General features: G+C 48.6%; 2 protein-coding genes across 2 annotated transcripts; one reads left to right on the top strand and one right to left on the bottom strand.

Moving 5' to 3' along the window:
- Positions 1-9,491: 9,491 nt before the first annotated feature.
- On the bottom strand, positions 9,492-13,038 carry LOC116745058 (asialoglycoprotein receptor 1). Its single transcript, XM_032615383.1, has 9 exons — positions 12,864-13,038; positions 12,523-12,606; positions 11,101-11,217; positions 10,878-10,973; positions 10,735-10,806; positions 10,462-10,548; positions 10,208-10,359; positions 10,026-10,132; positions 9,492-9,895 (listed from the first exon to the last, which is right to left on the bottom strand). The coding sequence occupies exons 2-9, from the start codon at positions 12,587-12,589 to the stop codon at positions 9,733-9,735; spliced, it is 861 nt and encodes a 286-aa protein (XP_032471274.1). The 5' UTR covers positions 12,590-12,606; positions 12,864-13,038; the 3' UTR covers positions 9,492-9,732.
- A 2,788-nt stretch (positions 13,039-15,826) lies between these two features.
- Positions 15,827-16,902, top strand: LOC116745493 (cytochrome c oxidase assembly factor 8-like). The gene is given in 5 exon segments (XM_032616246.1): positions 15,827-15,877; positions 16,098-16,225; positions 16,227-16,293; positions 16,420-16,512; positions 16,738-16,902. Coding segments are annotated over 5 exon segments (489 nt in total). The 3' UTR covers positions 16,888-16,902.
- The last annotated feature ends 5,267 nt before the right edge of the window (positions 16,903-22,169 follow it).

Genomic DNA, 22,169 nt, shown 5'->3' with positions numbered 1-22,169 from the left:
GAGTGAACCCACAGGGAACAGGAGCTGTGGGGAAATGCTCCAGCCACCCCTCCTTTAGGTTGGTAGCTCAGGAGATGCTGGGGAGTCCCATAGCCCAAAGCTCCTGAAGCATGCAACAACCCCGGTGATGCATCCCTACTGGTCTCTGGTTCCTGCCCCACTCCCCCTGTCTTCCCTCCTTCTTTCTAGAACCAGTTCCCAAGAAAACTCCCTCCCTCAAGCCTTTCTCTCAGGGAGAGACCCTTCTGGAAGAGACTCAAACCAAGACAGGCCTCCTGGGGGATTCTAACTCATGTGAGACAATGGAGTTTTACAGGAGAATCACTCGAGCTGGTTGGTTTCCCTGCTGCCAAGAAACATCACAGCACCTTCACGCAGCATTGAACAGAGCTGGGAGTAGGCTGCCCTGTGTCTCTTCAGGTGAGAGTGATCCCGAGGGATAGTCCTCTCAGGGGACACAACGAGGGGCAGGAAAGGCTAACTTGGACATGGTTTCCTCTCCTCTGACTCTCCTTCCCAGCATGCACATGTGCGCACACACACACACACACACACACACAGAGACAAACATAAACAGACATGCACACATACATACATGCAGAGACACACATATACACACATACATACACATGCACACAGACACACAGACACATACATAAACATATACACAAACATACATACACACAGAGAGACACACAGACACAAACATAAATACCTACACACAGACACACACACACAAACACACACGTCAATCTGTAACCGCAATATTCCTGAGTTTTCTCGCCTTTGGTGCCTTACCAGTCTCTTTAATACCTCTGACAAAAAAAAAAAAAATACCTCTGACAAGCCTGTAACTCCACAACCCTGGAACCCTCCCCGGTCTGCCTCCCCCAAATCCAGGCCACAGCCCCTCTCTTTATTCCCCAAAGCAAGGTTAGCTTGAGGCAATAAAGAGGAAGGTAAGACAATGGCTGGAGAGGGACCAAGTCAGGTGGGGAATTTTTGATGGGAAAGTCTTTGAACATGGAGAGAATCCATGGAGGGGGAGAGGATGAAAATACAGGAGAAAAGCGACAATCACTGGAGTGATTTAAGGAAATATAGAGCAATGGCAGGGCTTTTTATTGGGGAGGATATTACATAGATGGGATTATATTGTATACATTATTTTGCAGCCTGGATTCTTTTACTTAATTTCCTAAAGACCTTAAGCATGAACTCCCACTTCCAACTATCCCCACAAATTTGCATCATACATTCCAGACTCAACATTCTGCGGGACTTCCCTGGTGGCACAGTGGTTAAGACGTCGTGCTCCCAGTGCAGGGGGCCTGGGTTCGATCCCTGGTCAGGGAACTAGATCCCACATGCATGCCGCAACTAAGACTTCATATGCCACAACTAAGGAGCTCACGAGCCACAACTAAGGAGCCCACGTGATGCAACTAAGAGCCGGCGCAACCAAATAAATTAATGAATTAAATTTAAAACAAAAAAACATCCTGGGAGAGAGGGTCCAGTGGGCAAAGTCTAAAGTACAAGCCCACCCCAGGTACACCAGGGAGGTGAGAGGGAGAATATGTCCCCCTTGGGCTACTTATGGCCTCAAGTATGCACATAATGGGGGATTCCCTAAAACAGATGACAAATGTTTACTACAATATCCTGCTTCTCTGTTGGGTTGCTTCTTTTTCTTGTTATTGTAGGAGTTCTTTATACTCTGGATATTAATTGCTTGTTATAAATGTCGCAAATATTTCATCCAAGTCTATTGCTTGTTTCTAATTTTAGTGAAGTCAAATCTGCCCATCTTTTCTGGAGAAGCAAAATATCTTTTCCCCCATATTGCACTTGTAAAAAATCTATTATGGCCCATATTTTCATTAAATCATATCTGCAGACCTGCATTTTCTAATTCAGCTGAGGTGAATAAAATATGTACAAAAGCTGAGAGAATAGTATGATGAACACCCATGTACCATCACTCGCTTCAACAATTATCAACATATGACCGGTTTTGTTTCTTCTACACCCATCCCAACCTGTCCCCCTGACCCTGCTGAATTATTTCAGAGCACATCCCAGACATGTAATTTCACCTGTAAATATTTCAGCATGCATCTCTAAAATACAGAATCTTCTGTTTTTAACTTAACCATAATACATACTATATACCAGAAATAATTGACAATAATGCCTTATCCAGGTAATATTCAGAATTACCTGATATTCACATAATGTCTTTTTACAATTGGTCTGTTCAAATCAGGAGCCAATGTCCCCATGATGCACATACAGGATATGCCTCTTAAGGCTCTTTTAATCTATAACAATCCCCCCTCCCTCTTTTTTTTCCCCTTGTCATTTATTTGTTGAAGAAACTGGAAATTGGCTCTGTAAAATCTTCCCCCTTTTGGATTTGACAGAATGCACACCTGCGTGCGTGCTCCCCTCCCCACTAAATTTCCTGTAAACTAGTAGTTAGCGCGAGAAGCTTAATTAGATTCAAGTTCAAGGTTCTCTGAGAAAAGTCTTTCTCAGGTGATGCTGTGTAGTCCCTATTGCATCAAAATGGGAGCTACATAATGTCTGCAATGTTTTTAAATTGACCTTCTCCTTTCTAACCATTTTATTCTTATTTCTCGCTCTGGATCGACCTCCAGAAGTAGTCCAGGCGATGATTCACCTCCTTTTCTGGGTCCTATTTCTCATCTCTCCCCATTAAGAATCCCAGCAGAGTGGAGGTTGAGATGTGCATGAACGTTTTTCCTTCTGTACCAAAGATAAGGTGTGAGCTTCTCTCACTCACAGTTCTCAGCTTCGGGCTATTCAAGGTCCTCTCAGTGATGTCCCCTTTCACCCTGCTCACGTCCTAGTCTCCTCCCTTCCTTAAAGCAACCGCTTGAATGGGGTAGACGTGTCCTTGAAAATGTATGGATCCTTGAAATGTACGTAGTGCTACTGTGTGTGTAGGCTATTGATTTTTTTTTTTTTTTTTTTTTTTTTTGCGGTACGCGGGCCTCTCACTGCTGTGGCCTCTCCCGTTGCGGAACACAGGCTCCGGACGTGCAGGCTCAGCGGCCACGGCTCACGGGCCCAGCCGCTCCGTGGCATGTGGGATCTTCCCAGATCGGGGCATGAACCCGTGTCCCCTGCATCGGCAGGCGGACTCTCAACCACTGCGCCACCAGGGAAGCCCTAGGCTATTGATTTTTATCAGTGTTCTTGAGTTCTAGGCAGTATTCTATTTTTTAGTTTTTTCATTCAATGCTGATTTTAGGTGTCTCTTATTATTGTATGGACATGTAGTCACTGGGGTTTCTTTCTGTGCAATATGCTTTAAACTTTTTTTCCCCAGCTTTGTTGAAGTACGATTGACAAATAAAAATTGTATGTTTTTAGATTGTACAATGTGATTTTTTTAAGGTATACAACATGGTGATTTGATCATATACATTGTAAAATGGTTCCCATGATCAAGTAAATTAACATATCCATCACCTCACATGGTTACCAATTTTTTGGTGTGAGAACAATTAAGATTTACTCTCTTCGCAAATTTCAAGTATACAATATGTTACGGCTAACTATAGTCACCACGCTGTACATTAGATCCCCAGAACTTATTCATCTTATGACTGAAACGTTGTATCCCTTGACCAACATCTCAGCATTTCTGCCACCTCCACCCCCAGCCCCTGGCAACCACTATTCTACTCTCTGGTTCTATGAGTTTGACTTTTTTAGATTCCACATATAAGTGAGATCATACAGGTTTTGTCTTTCTGGGACTGGCTTATTTCACTTAGCATAAACAATGTCCTCATGGTTCATCCATGTGGTCACAAATGGCAGGATTAGGATTTCCTTCTTTTAGGGCTAAATAACATTCCATTGTGTGTGTGTGTGTGTGTGTGTATATATATATATATATATATATATATATATATATAATTTTCTTCATCCATTCATCCATCAACAGACACTTGGATTGTTTCCGTATCTTGGCTATTATAAATAATGTTGCAAGGAACATGAGGGTGCAGGTATCTCTTCAAGATACTGATTTCACTTCCTTTGGTTATATACCCAAAAGTGGGATTGCTGGATCATATGGTAGTTCTAGTTCTAATTTTTTGAGGAGCCGCCATGCTCTTTTCCATAGTGGCTGCGCCATAATTGCTGTCCCTAAATGCTGGACCGTAGCCCTTCAGGCACAAGCACCACATACTATCGGCGGGCACCTAGGTCGCCTCTAGTTCCTGCTACCCAAACAGCACTGCTGTGAACATCTCCACAGTGTCCCAGAGTGGACCAGTGAGAGAATTTCTCTGGTATGTATACCCAGAAGTAGGACTGCAGGAATCGTGGTATACATGCACTTTTAATTCCACGAAATACCTTGCGGAATGGCTATTCCAATTTATGCTCCCATCAGCGTGCATATGTTTCCCATTTCCCCCACATCCTTGCCAGCACTTGACTTTTCCTCTCTCATTTTTGTCAACTGAATGGGTGTAAAGGGATGGTTCACTGATGTTTGTTTTAAGTTGCATTTCTCTCCCTACTAGTGATTATAAGCATGTCTTCATATGCACATTGGACCCCTGGGGTTCCTCTTCTGTGAACTGCTGTTTATATCCTTGGCTACTTCCCTAGTAGATTTCCTATCTATTTCTTCATCTCTGGGCTCCTTTGGTGCTGAATGTCTTCTGTTTGTCCCTCTGCATCCACTGTCTACCCTTCTCCATGTCATTCTGTGGCCTCAGAGGCTGAGCTGTATGGCTGCATCAAAGTGTTCCCTTGCCATCTGGCTTCAAGCCCTGGAAGGAGATCAGAGGGAGGAAGAGGAGGGAAATGAAGATACTGACTCCCCAGCTCCCTCCCTGCTGGGTAGCTGTGGGCTAACTGCCTTCTGCAACCACAAGTCACAGACTGAAAAAGTCACGGCTTGGCTCCCGGAGGCCCTCTCCATGCAGCTTTCTCTTTCTCTGGGCTCCTGAAGGTGCCACCAGCTCCCCACTGTTGGGATACCTGGGTCCCTGCCCTATTTCTCGTGGCTTCCTTAATCCTGCTTACAGGATTTTGTAAATCATCTCTTTATTAAAACACCTTCCAATTACCCATTTCATATATGCCATCTGTTTCTTGCTGGGAGCCTAACTGATACATTGTCACTGAGCTGAAATTTTTTATTTGCACACTGTCAATTTCACTGATTTTGTGTGTGTGTGTGTGTGTGTGTGTGTGTGTGTGTGTGTGTGTGTTATGGTATGTGCTTTGGGGTTCTTATTTTTGAAGCCCTTCTGTACTCATAGGTAAAAGATTCTCCTTCCTTTTTTCCCATTATTTTTGTAATTTTACCTTTTATATTAAGTCTTGAATCTATCCAGCATCCACCTTTGCATGTGTTGTTGGGTATCAATTTTTTTTTCTTAATATGGAGAGCCACTTTTCCCAATAATGTCTTTCCTCCACCAACTTGAGATGCCTCCCTTATTATATATTAAGTTCCCATTTATGCATAGTTCTGTCTCCAAGCCCCCTGTTCCATACCATTGGTCTATTTGTCTGTTCTGTAAAATTACCATACTGTCTTTATGAATATGGCTTTGTAATATATTCTAATGCCTGGTAAATCTGGTTTCCCTTTCTTTCAATTTTTACTCTTTTCCCAAATTGACTTTTATCATTTTTTAAAGATTGCTGAGTTGCTTTTAAAAATCCAGCTGAAACTTGTATTTTTATCAAATTGAATTTCTATATGAATTTGGCAAGGATTTTAATTTTGTTCTTGTATATTCTTTATATGTCACTGTGATGATAGGTAACAGATACACCTCCTAAATCCTCTTATTAGGTCTAACTGTTTATTGATATTGATTTTCCATGTGAACGATCATATTGTTTTATCTCTTCCCTTCATGGATATAGTTTTCTCTCTTTCTCTTCTCACCTTCCTCTTGCCCAGAATGTGTCACAGCTGGAGTGGGGCAGTCATCTTGGAACAGGTGATAGAATTCATATGCTGAGAACAGTAGAGCAACAATACAGAAGCAGCCAAGGTCCTAAAAGATTTTATCATAAATAGGTGTGGAGCTTTTGCCAAGTGCTTTTTCTGCATCATGTAATCTTTTCTTTTGTACTCCATTAATGTAGTCTTCTGTACTCTCTGTGTCTATCTTATGAATAGATTTTTCTGTTGTTAAAGCATTTTTGAGTTCTTACTCAAGGCATAGCTGTTACTTGAATATGTTATCTCTCTTAATACACCATTTAATTGGGCTAGTTAATATTTTATATAGGAATCTTACATTTTTTGGTCATTATAGCGAAAATACTCTATTTGAAATTTGTTAAAACTTGCCTTATGGGGGCTTCCCTGGTGGCGCAGTGGTTAAGAATCCGCCTGCCAATGCAGGGGACACGGGTTCGAGCCCTGGTCCAGGAAGATCCCACATGCCGCGGAGCAACTAAGCCCATGCGCCACAACTACTGAGCCTGTGCTCTAGAGCCTGCGAGCCACAACTACTGAGCCTGCGTGCCGCAACTACTGAAGCCCACAAGCCTAGAGCCCGCGCTCTGCAACAAGAGAAGCCACCGCGATGAGAAGCCCACGCACCGCAATGAAGAGTAGCCCCCGCTGACCGCAACTAGAGAAAGCCCGCGTGCAGCAACGAAGACCCAACACAGCCAAAAATAAAAATAAATAAAATAAATAAATTTATTTTTTAAAAAACCTACCTTATGGCCCAGTATTTGCTCAATTTTTAAAAAAATGTACCAGTATACTTGAAAAGAATGAGTATTCTGTAGCTGATGAGTGCACTATACTAAATGTGTCCATTGGATCATTATACTTCAACCTGGCATTCAAAACGTCTGTATACTTAGTGATTTTTCAGTCTGCTTGATACATCAATTACCGACAGAGGTGCATTACAATCTCCTACTATGAATATAGATTTGTCTTTTTGTACTTCCAGATTTTTTATTTCATGTATTTTGTGGCCATGTTATTCTGTGCACATATATTTAACACTGGTGTATCTTCCTGTTGAACTAAACCTTTTATCATTAGGAAGTGACCCTCTTTATCTCGAATAATAATTTTTTTATAAAGTGTACTTTATAAGAAAATTATTGGGGACTTCTTTGGTGGTCCGGTGGTTAAGACTCCACGCTCCCAATGTAGGGGTCCTGGGTTCGATCCCTGGTCAAGGAACTAGATCCCACATGCACGCCACAACTAAGACCTGGCACAACCAAATAAATTAATTTTTAAAAATAAGATAATTATTTGGTTAGAATTTTCCTAACATATCTTTCTCATACTTTCGCTTTCAACTTCTCTCTTTAGATGTGTCTCTTGGGCATGTGGTTGGACTTTACCTTTTATTGTCTGTAAGTTCATGTCTTTTAAAAACATAATTTAGGGAATTCCCTGGCAGTCCAGTGGTTAGGACTTGGTGCTTTCATTGTAGTGACCCGAGGTTCAATCCCTGGTCAGGGAACTAAGATTCCCACAAGCCGCACAGTGCAGCCAAAATAAATAAAGAGGTAGATAGATAGATGACAGATTATTTAGTCTTTTGTATTTAATATAATCATCAACATATTTGGATTCATAACTCTTTATTTTGATTTTTCTTATCTACCTGTTCTGTTTTTCTCACCTTTCCTGCCACCCTTTAGATTGTTTTTTCTTCATTTTTTCCCCTTTATAAATTTGGAAGTTAAAATCTCTGTTTCTAAGGGATTAACCTAAAAATTACAACAATGGTAGGAGAAACTGTCTGTACTCTGCTGTTTCAAATCAGAGAGTGTTACATAATTATATCCTCTATATCTGTTCTTCTGTAACCTTTTTCCTTTCTAAAATCATGTACCTGTATTTCCTTTATTCTCCTTCATATTTGTTTGTTATTTACCTTTTCCAAGAATCAGATTTTGTTTCTACTGATGATATCTACATTTTTATTTTCTAGTGCATTAAGTTTTGCTTTTTTTCAAGTGTCTTAAGTTAAAAATAAGCTTATTTCCTTTCAGCCTTTCCTATTTTTTTTTAATAAATGTGCTTAGGGCTATATACTTTTCCTCTGGGGAATTGCTTTATACCATCGCACAATCTCAGTCTGTAGTGTTCTCCTTGTTCACTTCTAAACCACTTGACTGTTTCATTTTTATTTTTTTTTAAACTCAAGTTATCTAGAAAGATGGTGAGTCATGTATATGTTGATAGATCTTTTTTAGCTATACTTTTGTGTTTATTTCTAACTTTATTTTATTGTGGTCAGAGCATTGCTCCTTTTTAGAATTAGTGGAGGTCTTATCTGTGGGTTAATTTGTCCATTTTGGTTGATAAACCCATAAGTGTCCATAAAGTCTTCATCTGTTTGTCCTGTTAACTCCCATCTGGGTTGTGGATTCTATTTGCTGTGGTTTTCTCTTCCATGGTATTGGTTTTCCTCCCATGTTGGTGATTCTGGGTTGTGGGTTCACCTTTGCATTTGTTGTATTTGTTACCTAACTGTGGATGCTGCTTCTGTTCACACTGGGGTGGTTCTATTCCTGGGGGCATTGCTGGAGGCAGGATGATCCCAGTGAAACCAAGCAGGACCCTGCGGGGACCTCCCAGGTACAAAAGCCCCTCCATGTCCCCTGTCTCTTGATTATAAAAAAAAAATAATAAAATGCTGTACTCTCCCAAGCCTCCCCTGAGTCACAAAAAAACAAGCTTAAGAAGTTAATGATTAGGACAATAGAATCACAGAATCTTTAGTTCTTCCCTGAAGGACATAGACAATAGTGTCTGAGGCACACTCCTGAGTTGTTTTGCAGATACTAAAACCACCACCAAATGGAAAAACGTAACTGCACAATGACCAGACTGTAGTCATGACACAAGCTGCTCCATCTTGCACAATTCAAGGACTGGTCTCAAGGAAATGGGAACAAACCGACCCTGGAACTGAAGATTAACTATACTTGAAACAATCAAGATGATGCTGACCAGACCTCCGCATGACCAATTTCAAGGTGATTATCAGAGCTAACTGTGCTGTTCTGCATGTAGCCCCCTGCCCTGCCTATGTACCCATGAAACTCCCCTTTAAAAGCCCGTGCGCCCTGATCAGCAAGGGGAAGTTGGTTCTTTGACACATGAGTCCACCTCCTCCCCAGGACTGCCAGCTTCCTCAGTAAAGCTATATTTCCTTTTACCCAGCACTTGTCTCTCGGTATTGGATCCTTGAGAGACGAGCAGCCCAAACTGAGTTCAGTAACATCAGTACCAAATGCCGCTTTACAGCTGAGACTCAGGGAGCAGAATAACTTGCCCTAACTCACATACCTGTAAATAACAAATCCAGGCCACCTGGCCCAAAGCCCAGACAGTTCTCAGGATGACCCGCTGCCTGCCCAAGGCTATCTAGTGCCAACCAGCCCAATCCCAATTCCTAATCCCCAACAAGACAACTCAGAATATTTCATATATTTCTCTTCTTTTTACTCTAAAAAACAAGTTGACAAGAATAACCTGCAAACCACAGAAAGTGGCATGGGTTTCAATCTCTTCGCCCCTCCAAACATCAGTCTACATTCCTCAGACACTACCCTTCCCTCTAAATCTTAGATGAAAATCCAGAAGCTCCCAGATAGGAGGGTCCCCAAACCAGGAGCCCTATGGCAGGTAAAGGCATTGAGGAAATAAATTAGGGGGAGAGGAGGCTGCTAGTTTTCGCTGTCCCTGTCCCGCTGTGTCTCGCAGACCCACCGGTAGGGCCTCTGACAGACGTCATCGTTCCAGCGGCCGTCGTCCGTGAAGTGGGCACAGTCCTCACCTCCTCCGAGCCCGTGCCCATACCAGTCGTCCGGCTGCTCTGGTCTCCAGTTCCTAAAGAGACCAGATGGATGCAGGCCCGAGGGGCCCAGACCCTCAGCCAAGCCGAGCAGCCCCTGGCGCCCTGGGACCCGCCAGGCTGGGGCACAGGCGGAGGGCAGAGCTGTGGGGCGCACACACTCACTTGAAACCCGACTCATAGTCTGTCCCGTCCACCCATTTCCAGGGCCCGTTTTGGTCAGTGAGGCCCATCCAGGTGTTCACAGGGCCCATGTGGTGCTGGATAAATTTCTGGGGAGAGAGGAGGAGCTGGTGATCTCTCCCTAGACCTGCCAGCCTCCCAGCCGTGCCCCGCCTGGCCCTCACCTGCTCCTCCCAGGAGCCCACCACCACCAGGTGGGCGTCCTCCAGCTGGCAGTACTTCTCAGCCTCGGGCCAGGGCTTCCCCGAGCGAGAGAACCAGTAGCATTTGCCTTCAAAGTCCACCCAGTTCACCGGGCAGCAGGTCCTTTCAGAGCCTGGTGGGGGTGGGGGGTGGGGGCGGGGGCAGGCAGAGGGAGGGTGAGGGGCTGAGGGGAAGTGGGCAGGAAAGCGGGGCTGGGCAGCACCCACCCCCTCACCGTTGCCCTGGAGGACGGCCATCTGACAGCTCAGGCTTCGCAGGTCAGACACAAACTGCTTCACGTGGAGCAGCAAGCTGGAGTGATCTGGGGAGACAGAGGGCAGAGCGGGAGGGGAGTGAGTGGGGGAGGGGACTGGGAAGGCTCTGTCGTCTGCGTGCTGGGGCGTGAAGATGGATCACAGATGTTCCTGCCGTAAGGCCCCTTGGTTTGGCCTGAAACACCCCTGTATCCTGCATGCGGAAGCGCGCGCACGCACGCTCCCTTGCTGACCTTCACTCAGGTCCTGCTGCTGTTTCTCCAGTTGGGACTCCAGGGACTTCATCTTTCTGCCCACATTTCCTCCTAGAGGAGAGACTTGCTCAGTGTCCCAATGTCCCTACGTTCCCAGCCCCCCCAGCCCCAGCCCTCCTCACCCTGGACGCTCAGGGCCTTGACCTTGGCCTCCGTGCTCACTGTGAGGTTGCTGAACGTTTCTCTCAGGGCCCGCAGCTCCTCCTGCAGCTTGGAGTCTGGGCAGAAGAGGGTGTGGATAGGACAAAATTAGGAGGTTGTGTCAACCATCACAGCAGCCAGCACGTCCCCTACCCACCCACCCTCAACATTGCTCCCTTCCCAGCCCACCCCCAGGGAACCCACTCTGGGATCCGATCACACAGACAACCACCAGCAGCAGGAGGCTAAGGCCGATGGAGATCAGGATGAGGCTGGGTCCGGAGCAGAGACGCCGAAAGAGTGAGTGGGGAGGAGGCGGCCCTGCAAGAGGAGAGGGCATCAGGAGCCTGGGGCAGCTCTGGGGTCCTAGAAGGAGGGTAGTCTGAGCCTCCTCTAGCCGACTAGGAGGAACGTTACACATGAAGAAGTTTGGGCGGTGGGCGGCCCGGAGAAGCCAGAGGCAACCGGAGGTGGGGAGGGGCGCGAAGCTTTGACCCGCCGGAGCCCTACCCAGGCCCTGGGCCTTTGCTGACACCTGCTGGCCTGGCTGAGTCACTGCAGTCTCAGAACTCAGCCTGGAGGATGGACGGAGTTTGCGAGCTGGAGGAGACTGGGGGCGGGGGGGGGGGCGGGCGGGGGGGGCGCCTTGCAGGTGAGGCAAGAGCAGTGGATTTCTTGGTCACCCCTCGAATCCCACTCCTCTTTGGCTGCGCACAGGGAAAGAGGCGGAGTAGCCAGACTTCAGGTCCCTCAAGTTGCTCCCACCCGGGAGCCCTGTCCCAGTGAGCTGGAATATGGGGGCTTCCCCTCCATTTTTGCCGGCAGTCCCTTCCCTCATCGAAGGTCGCTGCCCACTCCCATCCACCAAGAATTTCATCCTGGCTCAGCCGAAGCAACATCCCTGCTCGCAGGAGAAAGAAAGGGGGCTTGTTTTTTTTCTTTTTTTTTTTGCGGTACGCGGGCCTCTCACTGTTGTGGCCTCTCCCGTTGCGGAGCACAGGCTCCGGACGCGCAGGCTCAGCGGCTATGGCTCACGGGCCCAGCCACTCCGCGGCACGTGGGATCTTCCCGGACCGGGGTACGAACCCGCGTCCCCTGCATCAGCAGGCGGACTCTCAACCACTGCGCCACCATGGAAGCCCGGGGCTTGCTTTTTGATGTAAGAGAGCCTCATCCTCCCCCAATCAGAGATCCCTCAGAGCCGTCCCAGAAATCTTCCCCTTAACCAAACTGATCCCTGACACCCATGCACTCATACACATTCACACACACTCACACAGTTGGCCAAGGCTCACAGGGTGTTGAAAGAGGAAAGAAGAAGGAGGCCTAACTTCTTCCAGTTAGTCCCACGGCCCTGGGCGCCCCCCTCCCCAGGGTCCTGAGAAGTCGGTGACAAGGTGAGGGACAGGAGGGTCATGCAGAAGCCTGAGGGCAGCCGTCACCAAGAAAGGAAATACAGCCCTACACCCTGCACCTCCCCTAAGAGGGGAGGCTCAGACGCTGTGTCCCTGTGAGTGGGGCAGACCCAGGGAGCGTCGGGGTTACAGAAAGAAGCAGGAGCTGAGTGGAGAGAGCGAGAGCCACCTAATGCTCGCCTTTCAGAAATGGGGGGCGGCCTCCCCTCACTTTTTCTGTGCTGATGGTCATTCTCCTCGTTGTCCAGATGCTGAAGATCTTGATACTCCTTTGTCATGGTAGGGCTGGCTGGACCTGGGACCAGGTCAGGGCTGGAGTTAGGGCTGAGGCTACGGCTGAACAGAGTTGGGGTGTGTGGTCCAGTCCCTTTCTAGGTGATCAGCAGGAGACCCTTCTTCTTGCTCCCATTCCCTCCCAGGCCTGACATCCAAACTCTGTCTTCTACAGTTTTCCCACTCCATCCCCAGCCCTCCTGACATGGGTCCCCTCCATCCCCTCCCCCACCCCACCCCCCAGTTAGTCACCCCCCACAGCCGTTCTTCCCCTTTTACTTGCTGAAGGTCTCAAGGTTGACTCCTGGGTCCCTCGATGCTGCACAGATCCCAGGCTAAGAAACGGGCTGAAGCCTGGAGGATTAGGGTGTGCAGACAGCCCTGGGTGGTGGGAGAGGAGGGGGCAGGGTCCATATGAGGGCCCTGAGCCCTGTGCGTCTGCCTGTCTGTGCGTCTGCGTGTCTATGTGTCCAAACACACCAAACTTGGCATCTCCAGTGCCCGGGACTTTGGACGTAAACAGAGGTAGAACTGGATTTGTAACTCTGGGGGTGTGGGGCTGGGAGCAGGGGATGGGTTGCCTCTTCTTTTCTTCCCAGGGGTGGGGAGTCTCCCCGGTCTGTCCCCATTCCTTGTATGCAGTCACCTCACTCATGGCACCGTTTGGGAGGGGGCCAGGCCAGGAGGGGCCAGGGTGCAGTTTGCCGTTTCCCCTCTGCCCCTCCCCCCTTTCCCTTCCTGCCTCTGAATTTCCCAGAATTGGTGGTGTCTCCAAATATCCCTGACCGGGATCAGAGGGGCCGATCTCTGCTCTTGCCCAATCCAGGCCTGTGACCCTGGCATCTGAGCCTGGGCCCGGCTTCACTGGGGCTCAGCCGCCAGACTCCCCAGCCCGCGGCTGAATGGCTTTGCTCTCCGGGGGGAGTAAAGTCCTCCCAGCTGCGTAGGGGGCGGTGCGGGGAGAGGCAGGAGGACAGGCTTTTCCCACTCAGCCGGGATTGGTGCCAACAAACCTCCAGTGATTCCTGTGTGCTTTTCCTTCATTACTTCCTCTCATTAGCCTCCCCCCACCCAGCACATCCCTATTCGATTCGCAGATGAGAAAACCGAGACCCTGAATGGTAAGACCTTACCCAGGCTCACACTGCAAGGAGGGCTGGGATGTGGGCAGCCAGACTCCAGGACCTGTGTGCTGCCCCCAGAACCAGGGTCCCGTCCCGTCACCATAGCTGGGCCCCGGGGTCCCAGAAATTCTAAAAGTGGTCCCTCACAGCCCCAGGGAGAGTTCAGGGAGTGTTATGTTCAGAGGAGTGTCTGGATTGGAATTATGCTAAATTAGAAATTGGGCAATGTTAAAGACGTTAATAAGTCTCACTATAGGACCAAGTGTGAAGTCACGGGGATCCTAGGTTACAGTTATTTCAGTGAGAAAACTAGACCCGAGTTAGGAGAGTTTACATTACATGAGATATTCAGGAACACGTCCCTTGCATAAAATAAGAAGCCCTGGCTACATCTCCTTTGTCCGTGTCTTGAAAAGCCCCACGTTGTTTGCATGCACTGGGACTGTGGCCAGTAATTTTGGTGACTGTTGGGCTGTTAATTTGGCCTTCTCTGATATTATCGCTTACGATCCGGTTTATTCAGGCAAACAAACCTACGATGTTTCGGTCAGAATAATGGTCACCCTTACAGGAGTGGTGATTGGAAGGGAGCTTCTGGGCGATGGAAATGTTCTACTTCTTGAACTGGATGCCAGTTGCAAGGCTGTGTTCAGTTTGTAAAACTGCTGAAAGCTGTACACTTAAGATCTGTGCATTCTTCTGTTTGCATCTTATACAGGAATAAGCTGTTCCTGCAAGCTGGTTCTACCCTATAACCATATTCCCAAACCCATTGCTTAGGGAGCAGTACTTGGACCAGTGCCAAAAAAATACGCCAAAGCCAACAGGTTTAGGGTAAGAGTCAGAGGTGATAAAACACTGAAGAAAGCCAGACAAACAACACGGTACACCCAGTGGCTGACTTACAAGCCACCTGTACGATACCAGAGATAATCCTGAGAAACTAAAAAGTAGCTAAAAACAAAACAACAACACATGGCGGTAGATATATGCACCCTGAGAACTCTTTACATTTATCCCTTTAAGAATATATACCTTGGGATTTCCCTGGCGGTCCCGTGGTTAGGACTCCGCACTTCCACAGCAGGGGTCCTGGGTTCGATCCCTGGTCAGGGAACCCACAAGCTGCGCAGCGAGGCCAAAAAACAAAAAAGAATGTATACCTTGAATTATGCCAGGTCTTCAGGGACACAGCCTCGCGTATTCATTTTCTATTGCAGAGGAACAATGCACCCCAAACCTAGTGGCTTGAAATGACACCCATTTATTAGCTCATAGCTCCGTAGGGCCGAAGTCCAAGCTGGCTTCTCTGCTCAGGGTCTGACAAAGCTGAGATTAAGGTGCTGGCAGGACTGTATTCATTTTTGGAGGCAAAGGAGAAGAATCTGCTCCCAAGCTCCTTCAGGTTCCTGACAGAATCCAGATCCTTGCAGCCGTAGGATTGAGGTCCCCATCTCCTTGCTGGCTGTCGTCTGGGGGCCACCCTCTGTTCCTCGAGGCCACCTGCCTTCCTCATCGCAATGCCCCTCCATCTGCAAAGTCAGCAACAGCGCCTGGAATCTTCCTCAAGGTGCAGATCTCTCTGACTCCCCCTGTGCTTTCAAAGGGGCTCCTGGGATTAGATTAGGCCCACCTGGAGAATCTTCCTGTCCTAAGGTCAGCTGTGTACATGACATACACAACAACTTAAGAACAGGAGTCAGAAGTGATGAGACACTATGAAGAAAGCCAGACAAACAATACGATACACCGGGTGCTGATTTACAAGCCAGCCCCCTGTACAATGTGTACGGCCATAGGTAAGGGTCACTCCCTATAACATGACAATTGTGAGAGAGATATCCCAGCATGTCCTCAGGTGCTGGGGAGGACAGTATGGAATCTTGGGGGGCCACTTTTAGAACTCTGCCTCTTCATGCAAAGCGACGCTGTCCACTCTGAGTACACTTCACCTTGGGATATGGAGCACGTGCAGAGAGCAATTCAGAGAGGCCGGGCTCCAAACCTGGGAATCCCACCACCAGGCTCCCTAGGGGAGGTCTGTGACGCTGCCCTGAAAGAACAGGAAGGATTTTTATCAGCTGTAATAAGCAAGTGACCCTGGAAAGAGTGGGAGAAATGTCCAGAGTTGTAGCTTGGGCCACCCTGAGGAGGGCCTTCAATCTCAGGGTGAGGCATCTTGAATGTCATTCAGAAGCACAGAGGTCTCCAAACTGGGGGGACATGTGCCCCAGGGGTATCACAAGATCATCCATTAAGAAGGTGGCAAGAGGCGGACTCGATGGCTCACGCCAAGGAATGCTTCCCAGAACTTCTGCTGCCAGTGTCCTTGTCCCCACGGTGAGCCACGGCCATCCCCCCTCTGCAGGAAACCCTCCAACACTAGCAGGTCTCAAGATTCTGCCCTCCAAGAAAATCTTGCCATGATTGGATAGGACCCCCAGATAAATATTCCAGGCTTCAACCTGTTCACTTTTACATCCCTGAAAATGAATCACCATTGGAACAAAAGTTAAGAGATAAGACAAGAAACACAAGAACGGAACCAACAGTTCTGGGCAAACCAGAATTTGACTTTTCTAAAGGCTTTGAGATGGGCCACTTCTCAGGAAATCCACATCCAGACTTCTCCAGAGCACTGAGAGCTGTGTCCTAGCCAAGGAAAAACAAAAAGACGAAGAAAGGGAGTTCTGATAGCTGTCTTCTTTTAGGAAATAGAAGAATTTATTGACTCAAGACTAAAAGCCAAAGGCCTGGAACTGAGAGCTGAATCAGGTCAAAAAGCAACATTGAATGCAGAAGAAATGTGTGACTTTTTTTTTTTTTTTTTTTTTGCGGTATGCGGGCCTCTCACTGCTGTGGCCTCTCCCGTTGCGGAGCACAGGCTCCAGATGCGCGGGCTCAGCGGCCATGGCTCACGGGCCCAGCCGCTCCGCGGTATGTGGGATCCTCCTGGACCGGGACACGAACCCGTGTCCCCCGCACCGGCAGGCGGACTCCCAACCACTGCGCCACCAGGGAAGCCCGAAATGGCTGACTTTTACAAGGAATTTTTAAGTAAACATTTTCGGAAGCACATGTATTATAACAGGGACTGGTACAAGCGTAATTTTGCCATCACCTTCTTCATGGGAAAAGTGGCCCTGGAGAGGATTTGGAACAAGCTTAGACTGAAATAAAAGAAGACCAGCAATGAGGAGCCCACCCTGACCCGCCCACCCTGAACCACCCACCGGTGTCGGAGTTTCCACGAGAAGCAGCTGCTTATAGGAGCCCATTTTACGAGGGCTCTAAAACCTGTGAGTGCAGGGCAGGCTGGGAGGACGCGGGTCCTGGTGCGCTGTGGCCCATGTGGCTCCATCCTGACTGTGGATTCCAAGCTGGCTCTTGGTCACGGAAGTGATGTTAAATAAAACCCAAGCACTGTGGGGGGGAAAAAAAAAAAAGAGGGTGTGGCAAGAAAACATTAGAACTTTATTTAGAGAATCCCCTGGAGGTCCAGTGGTTAGGACTCTGGGCTTTCACTGCTGAGGGCCCGGGTTCAATCCCTGGTGGGGAGCTAAAGTCCCTCAAGCTGTGTGGCGTGGCAAAAAAAAAAACAAAACCAAACACTTTATATGTATTTTTTATCCCTTTTCTTTAGATTTCTACTTGGGGATGTGTTTTATCGTGTGCATAATAGACTTGTACAGTGGTAAATGCGTGTTAGTGATCTATTGCTGTAAAATGATCACTCCAAAACTGAGCAATTTAAAGCGAGGAATAGTTATCATCTCACTCAGTTTCTGAGGGTCAGGAATCTGGGTGCAGCTTAGCGGGTTAGTTCTGGCTCAGAGTCTCTCACGAGAGTGCAGTCAGGATGCATATCCATGCTACAGTCATTTGAAGACTTGACTGAGACTGGAGGATCAGCTTCCAAGGTGACTCACTCACAAGACTGGCAAGTTAGTGCTGGCTGTTGGCAGGAGGTCTCAGCTCCTCACCACACGGGCCCCTCCACAGGGCTGCTTGAGTGTCCTTGCAACATGGCAGCTGGCTTCCCCCGGAGCAAATGATCGGAGAGCACAAGGTGGAGGCTGCAATTTCTTTTATGACCTAGCCTCAGAAGTGACACTCCATCATCTCCACAGCATTCTAGTGGCTCCCCGGTGTGGAAAGGAACCACGCGAGAGAGTGTGAATACCAGGGGGTGAGAATAATCAGGGGCCATCTTGAAGGCTGGCTGCCACAAGATGTATAGAATTATTAGATGAGTGAATGTGCACTGGGGACACACAACCAAAACCACTGTACTGATGTTGGCACCTGAACAGCCAAGTTAAAGACTGACTACAGGGGCCCGTGAAGAGTTGCAGGCAGGGCAGTGGTGAGGTCAGAGCTGTAAGCTGAACAATGGCCTGGCCTCGGGGTGGGTGCTGGGTCAAAGGTGGGTCCCTGAGAGGCAGGGGGCTCTGTCAGGAGGCTGCTGAGTTGGTCTCGGTAAGAAAGCGTGAGGCTTGAGGCCAGAGAGGGAAGGTCCCAGGGGCAGAACGTTGCAGAAGAATGGAGCTGACCTGGTGGCTGCTGAACACAGAGCGAAGGGGGGGATGGGGGCAAGGACAGCAGTGCACCTGACCAGGGCCCACAAGGCTCCTGGAGACCACAGACACTTCTGGTTACACTGAAGGCAGGGTCTTGGGTGCTGCCTTGTGATGAGGCCACAGTGGAAAGAAAGCAGACCAGGACGGAGTCCCCCACTGTGGGGGAAGCAGAAGAAAGAGCCCCAGGAAGTGGGGGTGACCTTCAGGGCCAGCTCTGGGGACCCCAAGTGCCAGATTAAAGATGATCAAGGAGAAAGGGGTCTGGGCCTCCTATCGGAGTGAGTCAGGAAGAGGGAAGTGCTTTTCTGGCAGGTGGAGGTGGGGCCTGGGCAGTTGGGGGACAGAGAAGGGGCTGGTGGGGAGTGGGACGCTGAGAAGGAAGGATGCCGACGGCCAGAGGTCCCCAAGAAGGATGTTAAGGGGGTGGAAAGAGAAGCAGAAAGAACCTAAAGGCTGCTATCAGCCAGATCTGAGTTCACCTTATCTAGGAAGTGGGTTTAATGCCCATCTCAGAGTTACGTCAAGGTTAAATAAGATAATGAGTGGAAAGCCCTTAGAACAGTGCCTGGCAGGTACCAAGTGCTCTGTGCGTGCTACCTATTTTTATTCTTATAACTAGCAGCACAGCCAAGAGTTGAGTTACCTCCAGGGCCTCTGCATGAGGGGAAAGGGGGAAGGCTGGGTCAGGATAGCAGAGGAGGTCTCTCCCCAAATCCCAGAGGGTGGTGAGCAACTTCCCCGGGGCAGAACTGGGGCCCTGGAGTATTGTCTGAGTTAAGACAGCCCCCTCCCCTTCTATGGAGGAGACCTGCGTCCTGAGCCCACACCTGCTCACACTTCTCTCTCAGAGCGCTTTTGACCTCGTGTTTGGAGTGGGCCCCAGACCCAGAGGGTTGGGATTCCACCTCGTGCCTCTCAGCACCCTGTGGGTTGCAGAGTCGTGTACCCAGCAGACCCAGCAGAAGAGGTGACAACAAATGGGCAGAGGGGCACAGAGAAGGCTCTGTGCTGACTTTCCAAAGAGGGTGACCAGTGGTTCCCCAAATCTAGCCGAGGCTGACTTGGGCTTGGGTGGAGACGAGACAGGGGAGGTTAGGGGGCTGCACTAGGGCTGGAGGGCTCAGCTCCAGAAGCAGCGGCAGAGAGGGGGCTCTGAGCAGGAAGCGGGGGAGCCACTGCACACAAGTTTCAGATGTGAACTGATAAACCCACCCAGGGGTTTTAACATCCCCTCCCTGGTGCTGGGCGAGAACTCGCCTGTGTGGAGGAGCCGCAGCGCCCCGTCTCCCATAGGCACGCCCCATCCTGGCTCTGTCCTCCCCAACCCCACTGTCTTTTGTGCTGGGACAGCCATGATCCTGTGACCCAGGACCCTCTCTCCTCTTTCCTACTTTTAGAGGGTGAAAATTTTAGAAAATTGTAAAACTCCAAAAGTTTCCACGTTTTATTTAACTTTCAAGTTTACCCAGTAACAGAGAACAGATCAAGAGGCCAAGAGCAATAACCATTACCAGATTCTAACGTGTGCCAGGCAGTGTGCCAATGGCTTTACGCGTTTTTTCCCTTTATTCCTCACAAGAATCCAACAAAGTAGTTACTATTCCCATTTAACAGCCAGGGAAATAGGGTCAGAGGAGTTAAGCCCTTTGGCCAGTTGCAGTGACACCACGCCTCTCATCTTGACCTACGACCACCTCCTCCCTGGCTCTCTACTGCCCCTGACCATACCTCCTTCACCAGGACCCATGGCAGCCAGCCGCTGCCCTCTTACAGCCCTCCCGCAGGACTTTTCCTGGTATTTATAAAATCCGCGTGAAGGCCTCAGGCCTTGCTGACTCCTCTGACCCATATCCTACTTCTCTCCCTCCCCTGACCCTGCTCCACTCTGTGACCTCTTTCTGTCCACCAACATTACAAACTTCTTCCTACCTTGCATCCTCTCTCTACCTGACGCACTCCCCCACCCCATGCTTCATCACAGTTCAGGTCTCAACTCAAATGTCGCTCCAAGAAGAAGCCACCCTGACCACCCTGTGTAGACTAGCAAGGACACACACCCAGTGGTCACTTTCTTTCCTCAATAGCACCACCATTATCTTAAATTCCCTGCATTCCTTTACTTGCTACTCTCTGTCCCCACTGGGTAGATCCCCCCACTGTGTTCCCAGCATTTCAAACACTGCCTGGCACCAAGGAAGATCCAAATTAGTATTTGTTGAAAAAAATAGAGGGGGGTGAAGAGGAGCCAGGCTTTTTAAAAATAATAATAAATTTAAAAATAAATAAAAGCGGGGAAAAAAAAAAAAAAAAAGAGGATCAGGCTTTGAACTCCAGTCTGTGTGGGAACCCAGCACGCCTACCACTCAAGCACATGTGGTCTTCCTAAAGGGACAGGAAAGAGCTCTTTATAGATTTGGAAGAATACATCCCAAACTGCTAACAAGCTTCCCTCTGAGGAGTATGTGGAATGAGATGGGGAAGGAACTTTCTTTTAACCACGCGTATTTCTATATTTATTTGCAGTTTTGTAAGGTATGTGTATTAGTGTTGTAACCTAAAACATAACGCATGCACAACTAGGGGATTTTACCCCTTCTCAGTGAACTCTCCTTAACCCCTTAGATGCAGACGGGTTACCTGCACACACCTTCCTCAGCTCACAGCTTTCTCCCTTCAGCCAGTGGCAGAGAATGTGAGCACAGCCTCAAACCATTTGCTCCTATGCAGAATCAAGCTAAAAGAAGGGTTATTGGAAAAGGCGGTGCTTCTCCATCCAGCAAGACATCAGAATCACCTGCGACGTTTCCTGAAAGGCAGACACCACCCCCCCCACCACTTCCACCCCCAGGACTGGCCTCTGCTGGATTGAGTGCTGCTCAAAAACCAGCAGGGCGATCCAGAGAGGACCCCTGCTTTAAGGGCCACACCTCTGGGGATCTCCACCTCTAGCCTTGGATCTGGTCAGGCCAGGGCAGCACCCCCCAACACTGCCCCCCAACGCTGCCCCTGGGCGTTGGCCTTTTCCATCCAACTCTCAAATCTGGCAGGGGTGGCTACAAAATTGCCCTTTTGCACAGTTCAGGACTTAACCACCCCACCTCAGCCTTCCTCCCTGGGGTCCCTGAATGAGAGAGAGAAAGAGGTAGGTGGGATCCCCCAGCTGGTGTCAGCAATGGCTCATCTATGCTGCAGTTGAGGCTGGTGTGAGGGGAGCCTGTCAAGCATATGAACAGTGGCAGACGGGAAGCTGAGAACGAGTATCTACAGAGCAGCATCTGAGAAACTTCAGTTAGGATTTAGGGCCCAGGAAAACCTGACTCCCTAAAAGAGCCAGACGTTTTTCTCCTTCATAACATACACAACATACATGTATATGTATGTATGTATGTATGTAATGGACCATTTCCCTTTTTGCCCTGTCTACCAGGAAGCTCAGAAATCATATTTACCCTCATAGCTAATACATCTGTTTCTCCTATTTTTACCTTTGGTATCACATTCTATTTTCCTACCCTTATTATTTGCAAAACTGCTTCAAATATTTCCTATAGAGATGGGGCAGACATAAAGAAATCCAATGAATATTCACACAGCATTTCTTATCAGCAAACCTCTCTGAAGGTCACTGCCAGAGCCCAGCTCTGTCCACGGCTCCAAACAAGAACGAAATGTCCTCACTATTTTCTTTAGAGACCATTGTGCTGCCCGACAGGACTGAGACAGCCCAGGGGAGTGGTCAGGGCTGGGCTACATTTGCAAGTCCTCTTTCTGGGTCTGTCAGTGACCTTGGACCGAGCTCCAGCCCTGCCCCACCCCACCCCCAGGCCCATTCTTCATTAACGACTCTGAAGCCTTGATTTGCAGGTTCCTCCAAGGCCCGG

This window comes from Phocoena sinus, chromosome 20 (genome assembly GCF_008692025.1).
Source record: "Phocoena sinus isolate mPhoSin1 chromosome 20, mPhoSin1.pri, whole genome shotgun sequence".
NCBI lineage: Eukaryota > Metazoa > Chordata > Mammalia > Artiodactyla > Phocoenidae > Phocoena > Phocoena sinus.
Note: the sequence above shows the minus strand (reverse complement) of the source record. Positions and strands in the feature narration are given on the sequence as shown.

Coding starts and splice junctions, on each gene's coding strand:
- LOC116745058 (XM_032615383.1), bottom strand. CDS start 12,589: ATGACAAAGGAGTATCAAGATCTTCAGCATCTGGACAACGAGGAGAAT. Junction 10,974..11,100: donor CTGTGTGATCGGATCCCAGA/GTGGGTTCCCTG, acceptor TCTTCTGCCCAG/ACTCCAAGCTGCAGGAGGAG. Junction 10,133..10,207: donor TGGGCTCCTGGGAGGAGCAG/GTGAGGGCCAGG, acceptor CTCTCTCCCCAG/AAATTTATCCAGCACCACAT.